The sequence below is a fragment of the Oryx dammah genome, unplaced genomic scaffold (genome assembly GCF_014754425.2).
Source record: "Oryx dammah isolate SB20612 unplaced genomic scaffold, SCBI_Odam_1.1 HiC_scaffold_5, whole genome shotgun sequence".
Classification (NCBI taxonomy): Eukaryota; Metazoa; Chordata; class Mammalia; order Artiodactyla; family Bovidae; genus Oryx; species Oryx dammah.
The window spans coordinates 102,284,679-102,291,159 of record NW_024070189.1 but is presented as its reverse complement, the minus strand read 5'-3'; the positions used below and the strand labels follow the sequence as shown (position 1 = coordinate 102,291,159).

Below are 6,481 nucleotides of genomic sequence, written 5' to 3'. Positions count from 1 at the left end.
CCACCTTCTCCTTCCCCGCAGGGACTCAGCTTCAGGATCCCTACGCAACCACACTCTCTCTGGCCACGCTTGCCCGCTCCGAGTTTACCTGGAGACCCTGCTGGAGGCGTTGGCAGTGAGAAGAGGGTCCAGGAGACCAGAGGCGTTGGCTGAGGGCACAGCACAGCCGGACGCTGACGATGGAAGGACCCCCATGGACTGCGCGCTAGGCGGGTACAGAGTGGCGCCCACGGCCACCCACAGCGACAGCGCCAAGCCCACTGCCAGCCCGGACAGGACGCCCTGGTGGAGGGACCCAGTGTCAGCGGGGGTCGATGTTGGCCTGCTCGCGCTCCTAGTCCCTCGCCCGCGTATTAATACTCACCGGCGTATTGCAGGTGGGGACGAACATCCCCAGGATGAAGGCTCCGAGGAGAGGGCCGCTGATGACTCCCATGACGGTGAAGGAGCCCTGGGAGAGTGGGTGGGAGGGGGACTGAAGACGAGTCGTCCCACCTTTCCTAGCCTCAGTTTACCCGCTGGGAAAGGAAGACCTGGGGAACTCCACTGGCGGTCTTGAGACTCCTCTGTGCCTCAATTTCTCTAAAGGGGAAGGGATGCTCTATTCTTATCTCTCCCAAAGATGCGGATTCTCTCTCTTGACAAATCTGGTTCCATGACCATGCCAGTAGGAGGCCCTTCTTGCCCCCAGGTCACTACTCCCCACTCCCAGCATCCTTGTTTCAGGCCAGGCGGTGGCCATCCTGCCGGTGGCGTGTCAGAACTCAGTTCTGCCATTGACATGTATAACCTTCTCTGAGTGTAAAAGAGGATGATGCCTCACCTCTTGGGAAGATTGGGGTGGGGTGGGGTACTTACCTGGAGGACACCGCCCCCCAGCAGGGACGACAGAGCCGCCACGGTGAGACAAGCTGAGCCGTAGATGAGCGCTGTAGCGGATGGGGATGGCTCTGTCAGTGCGGGGAGGCTGCCCCGGCCCCCCACCCAGGTCCCCCCAACTCACAGAGCCCCTTGGAGATGATGACCAGTCTCCGAGGGGCCAGGCTCGGCAGCCGAGGTTTGATGAGGTCCTCCACAGTGACGGCAGCCATGGCATTGATGCTGGTGGACGCAGTGCTGGAAGAAGGGAGTACAAAGGAGGGGGGGGGTCCTCTGGGACTGGCCACCTCTTGCCCCCAGGGCTTACCTGCTGGAGGAGGCCCCCAGCTACCCACACCAACTGGCCTGCCAGGACCCAGCCCAGCCCAAGAGCAGAGGCCTGGGGAACAGAATCCCTCAAGAGCAGAGGAGAGGTCCGCCTCCCCACTCTCCCGCAGACTTGAGTTACCCTCACGGGAGCAAGGACACCCATGACGGAGGACATGAATGACACAAGGTCTCATTACAAAGCAGTGATGGGGTGCAGAGAAGAGCCGCATAGACTCTGGTCACAGCAGGAGCAGCGATGAGACCAGAAGTCAGGGGAGATCTGAAACTGCCAGAGCATGAGGCCCCTGAGGGCAGAAGTGGGGGACCGCTCGGTCACCGCTGTGCCCCAGTATTCAGAACAGCAGTACCTGCCCCATAGGCACTCGACAACCATTTGTTTGAGGGAGGGAGAACAGAAAGAAGAAAGGGGAAGGAATCAAGTGTAACCCTGGTGGGCAATAATGGGTAAAGATCCCGGATCTGGGGTCCTTGTGCCCAGGGTATGCCTTCCACTGGACCCCACTTACTGGGGACTGAGCAGTAAATGCTGGACGTGCTCAGAACATTACAACGAGGCCCCAGGGGCTCAGGTGTGGCCAAGTGAGAGTGCAGGGTCACTCACCTGAGGGTGCCACTGTAGGCACAGGCCAGAAAGAGCCCAGGGACTCCAGGCAGGTCCTCAAAGATGTCCAGCACCAGCAGGGGCATGTACTGAAGGGAGTCAGGGGTCAGCCTCAAGGACAGCAATGCCCCAAGGGTGAGGGCATCTCTCTGTCTTCACACTGCACAGTCCCAACACCCAGTACAGACCAGACTCACAGTGGGCACTCAGCGCGGGTTTGTTGACTGACTCTGCTACCCTGGGTCATTCCCACTTTACTGATGAAGCCAGTGAGGCCAAAGAGGGTCACTCCTTGCTTGAGGTTACACAGGCAGTCTGGGATCCGACCCCGTGGACTCTGAACCCCATGGTCAGAGATCCCCCCAGAGTGAGCACGTCTGGGTCCTGGCCTTGGTGCTACCTCTGACTTGCCTGTGGACCTCAGGCAATTGCTTTACTTCTGATCTCCTGCCTCAGTTTCCTCATCTGTAAATCAAGGGTCATGGCAGTCTTGGCCTCATCACATGTTGGAAGATTTTGATGGGAAACTAACTGCTTGTGAAGGGGCATGAGGCACAGTGTAGGTACTTGGGACATGAGAGCTGGTCGTTACTGATAGTGTCATCATTTCATGCTGAACTGTGGTCCCATGGCCTCCTTGATATCCCTCAGGGAGCCTGAAATGCCCCTCCCCTCCTCCATAACATTGCATCACCTCCCAGATCCTCCTCTGTGTTGAGTTCTTTCCTGCCTCTGGACATTTGCACAGACTGTCTCTCCACTAGGAATACTTTTCCACCTTCACCCCCAAGAGACTCACCCAGAGGCTCGCAGTGGGGGTGAGTGGATAGGAGGGGCCTAGGGAGCCTGGCCCAGACTCACCTGGTCTGGGGCAGAGATGCGCCCCGCCAGGAGAGGGTCACAGTCCAGGTAGAACGTGAACATGACGATGCCGCAGGCGGCAGCACTGGACACGATCAGGAACAGGCCCAGCTGGTTGACGAGCACGGCCCTGGAGGGGAGAGGTGGTCGCAGGGCTGGAGGGAGGGGCCGGCACGTCCCAGAGGCACCCTGCCGGATACTCACAGCTTGGCTTGCTTCTCCGTGCGGCAGGCCACGTAACGCTGCACCTGTGCTTGGTTCACCCCGTACATCGAGAGCCACACCAACGTGCCACCCACAACAAAGGTCCAGAATGTGTAGCGGCTCCTCGGGTCCAGGTCAAAGCTGGATGAGGACGGGGCAAGTCAGCCACGTGGGAGTGCTACACTGACTTCTCCCTCCCACGTGGCCCCAGATGTCTATTCTGGACCTGATGGGTCTGAAAGGGACATTTGGGGCTAGGTTTTGAAGTGCGAACAGGAGTTTGCCAGATTAAAAGTTCATGGGTTTATTGAGTCATCCACATGTATCCAAAAAACATTTTTTTTCTGTGCCTCACTGGGATCTCAGAGAGCTTTCAATTCCCAGAGAGGGGGAGCCAGGGTTTTGGCTAGGTTTTCTGTCTGGGGAGGGGAGTAGGAAGGGCTTCCTGGGGGAGGCAGCATTGGCTGGCTTCTCCCAGGGCGGAGATGCCAGCTCCATCACTCTGCCATATCTTCCTCTACATTTTCACGTACTCCATCAGGTTGATCCGGGAGTGGTTCTTGGCAAGCTCGAGTACTTGCCCAGGTCCACCCACGAGCACAATTCCACGAGCCAGGACAACCCAGAAACCACTCAGCATCACTAAGACCTGAAATACGTCGGTCCAGATCACAGCCTTCATGCCACCCTGCAAGGCGTGAGAGAGAGGGAGATAGGGGGTCAGATGCGGATCTGTCTGCGGCCTGTAGGACAGAGCAGAGGTGGGAGGGAGGAGGAGTCAGGCGGGGGACATGGTGGGGATTTGGCCTGGCCTCCAGTAACGGCTGGGACCAATGGTCTTCTCTGCCTCAGTTTCCTCATCTGTAAAATGGGGTTAATAATAGTACCTTCTTCAGGGTATCATTGCAAGGAATAAATTAATTAATACAAAAAAAATGTTTGGAAGAGCATCTGGTACATACAAGCGTTCAGTGAATGATGGGTGCTGCTATTATTATCACTATTACTACTACTGTTATTATTAGCTGTTGTTTTTACCCATCTAGCCTTCACATCTTTGCCTTCCCTGGGCAGCTCCTCGGTTTCCTTTGGAGAAGCCCCTTCCGCACTTGCAGGTCATTCAGGTGAGGCTAATCCTGCTCCCAACTCCAGGAATAGCCAACAGAACATCCTAGCTCCCCAGACCTCTGCGAATAGCTCATCCTTTACTGAATACCAGTGCCAGCCAGACAGAACCCTCCTGGGACTTCAGTCAGTCCATCCTGAAACAGGAACTCACTTTCTGCTAGAATGAAGCCCAAAGAGATGGAAGCCCAGAGCTAATGAGGTTCTTAACAGATGGGAGAGAACACAGAGGGCTCTGTTATAGCCCCTGGATCCAGCCATGCCGTATCCTTGGACTTTCAGCAATAAGCCTTTCAAATCACCCTTCATAATAAAGATGAGGAATAGGCCCAGTCGGGACAGTCTGCCTCTGGAGAAAGGGCAGGGAGGGAAGTGAACGGGCCTGCCCAGGGCCTCTCCACTCAGGGGGCATGCAGCCCCACGTGGGGCGGGGGTAGAGGGATATTCACCACAGTAGTGTAGAAGGTGCAGATGACTCCGGTAGACAGGAGCGATGCCCAGATGTCCAGCCCTGTCACTGCAAGGAGACCCTCCTGTTAGGTCAATTTGCAGCCCGAAAGCTTGGCTTTCACTGTCCTGGGGCCTTTGGGGGAGTCAAGTAGGATTCTTGTCTCCTAGAGCTGTCCCTCCCCTCACCCCGGCAAGTCTCTAAGCCTTTGCTCCTTCCCGCCACCACCCCTCCCCATCCCCGCCCATTCAAACCTTGGTTCAGGATGAGCGCAGGGGCGTAGATCACTATGCCGGTGTACAGCATCTGTAGATAGAGGGCAAGGGCAGGGAGGCTGGGGGGCACCTGTGCGAAGAGGGAATTAGGAAGGAGCTAGGGGGAGGAGGCCGGTTGGGGTACTTGACTGAGGGCAGATGGGCCGGGCCACGCGGGATCAGGGTGGGGTCAGGTAGGAGGTCTGCGAGAGGCCGGCGGGCCAGACTTGCAAACAGAGCCTCCTGGGGCGGGGCCAGAAGGATTGTGGGCGGGGCCTGGACAAGGCTTTGCAGAGTGGGAGTGGGGTCGTGAGGGGTGGGAGCGGGGTTGTGGGCGTGACCGTCCGATGTTTGACCCGAGCTGGACCCTGGGCGCGAGCGCGGGGCCGAGGCCACTCACTGTAGCCACCAGGTACTGCAGAGTCCCGCAGAGCCGCACAGCGCGGCTGAAGCGCATCTCCAGGTACTACAAGGAGAAGCCAAGGGTTCGTGGTCAGCTGGAGAGTCCCCATTCAGGGACCCGAGGCTTCTGGGTCCTTCACGCTCACTCTTGGCTTCTGCCCGCCCATCGGAAGCCAGCTCCACACTCTTGCCCACGGGGGAGAGCGGGGCGGAGGGCTCCCTCCAAGCACCCTTTCCAATCTATCTGCACACACTTGTGCACACTCGCCATCCCCGCGCCTGTGCATACGGCGTGTGCCCGTAGGACTGCACCATCAAGCGTGCACACATTGGTCCCACACGCTCCCACTCGTGTCTGATCGTTCCCCTGGGGCTGCTGCCGCTCCGAGTCAACTTTCGCAAGATACAGACAGTGCCTGTGACTGGCTGTCTACTGTACGACCGATCAAGATTTTAATCTTCGTGCTCACTGCCCCGGAGCGAGTCTTGGGCAACTCGAGCGGGAGAGGCAACCCCTTGTGGAAGGTAGGAAGCAAGCTGCGGGAAAGTCGGATTTCGAATCCGGAGCCTGCCGCGAGGCAGTCACTCGGGTGGACGCAAGCCCGGCTTGCGGGCTGAGGACAGGTGGGGAAACTGAGGGGCGGGGAGAGGCCCTGGGCAGGCCCATTCACTTGCATGCGCCCTGAGTGGAGAGGCCCTTGTGTGTGCCTGTCCACGTGTGAGCGCGCCCCTGGCCGAGCCTGGCTCCGCCCTGAGCGAGTTTCCACCCAAGAGAACCAGGACGCCGGCTCCTCTTCCTCCTTCCTGCCCCGGCCTCACTGCCTGCGGCTTCTTCCCAGAACCCTCCCCACCTGTCCATCTCGGAGGCTCCCCAGTTACAGCACCCGAGAGCCCGCCTGCGGCCCCCTGCACCACGGTTCAGAGCCTTAGGGCCTCCCCTGCCGCGTCCCCGCGTCCCAGTCAGGCAGGTCCTCAGGCCCTCTGGGCCCCTGCCCGGTACCTCGTAGGTGCTGGTGAGGCCCAGGCGGTGGAAGACCGGCAGGAAGAGCAGGGCAGTGAGCAGAGAGTTGAGCAGCTGCCCCAGGCACATCCAGAGGAACTTGAGGCCGTAGCGGTAGGCCTCGGCTGGCACCCCCAGCACCTGCACCGCCGACATGAAGCTGGCGGCCAGCGAGAGGCCCACCGGCAGGGCGGACAGGCGCCGACCCCCGATGAAGAAGTCCTCGGCGCTGCGCTGCCCGCCTCGCGCTACCCCGACCCACAGCCCGATGCCGGTAGACACCAGTAGCATAAGGGCGAAGACCCCGTAGTCCCAAGCTCCGAACGTGGCCCGCTCCTTGGCCTCGACGGTGGCCATGAGGCGCGCGGGAGGGGACA

General features: G+C 59.3%; 1 protein-coding gene across 1 annotated transcript in view; it reads right to left on the bottom strand.

Annotated features, from left to right (window-relative positions):
* Positions 1 to 6,481, bottom strand: part of SLC5A5 (solute carrier family 5 member 5) — a 12,566-nt gene extending 6,085 nt beyond the window's left edge. The window contains exons 1-12 of the mRNA XM_040241117.1: positions 6,105 to 6,481; positions 5,103 to 5,168; positions 4,703 to 4,754; positions 4,450 to 4,517; positions 3,409 to 3,563; positions 2,876 to 3,016; positions 2,672 to 2,801; positions 1,811 to 1,899; positions 1,004 to 1,116; positions 859 to 929; positions 365 to 451; positions 89 to 282 (exon numbers count right to left, since the gene is read on the bottom strand). Of these exons, the coding sequence (XP_040097051.1) occupies positions 89 to 282; positions 365 to 451; positions 859 to 929; positions 1,004 to 1,116; positions 1,811 to 1,899; positions 2,672 to 2,801; positions 2,876 to 3,016; positions 3,409 to 3,563; positions 4,450 to 4,517; positions 4,703 to 4,754; positions 5,103 to 5,168; positions 6,105 to 6,461 (1,523 nt within the window). The 5' untranslated portion in view covers positions 6,462 to 6,481. The remainder of the gene's footprint in view (positions 1 to 88; positions 283 to 364; positions 452 to 858; positions 930 to 1,003; positions 1,117 to 1,810; positions 1,900 to 2,671; positions 2,802 to 2,875; positions 3,017 to 3,408; positions 3,564 to 4,449; positions 4,518 to 4,702; positions 4,755 to 5,102; positions 5,169 to 6,104) is intronic.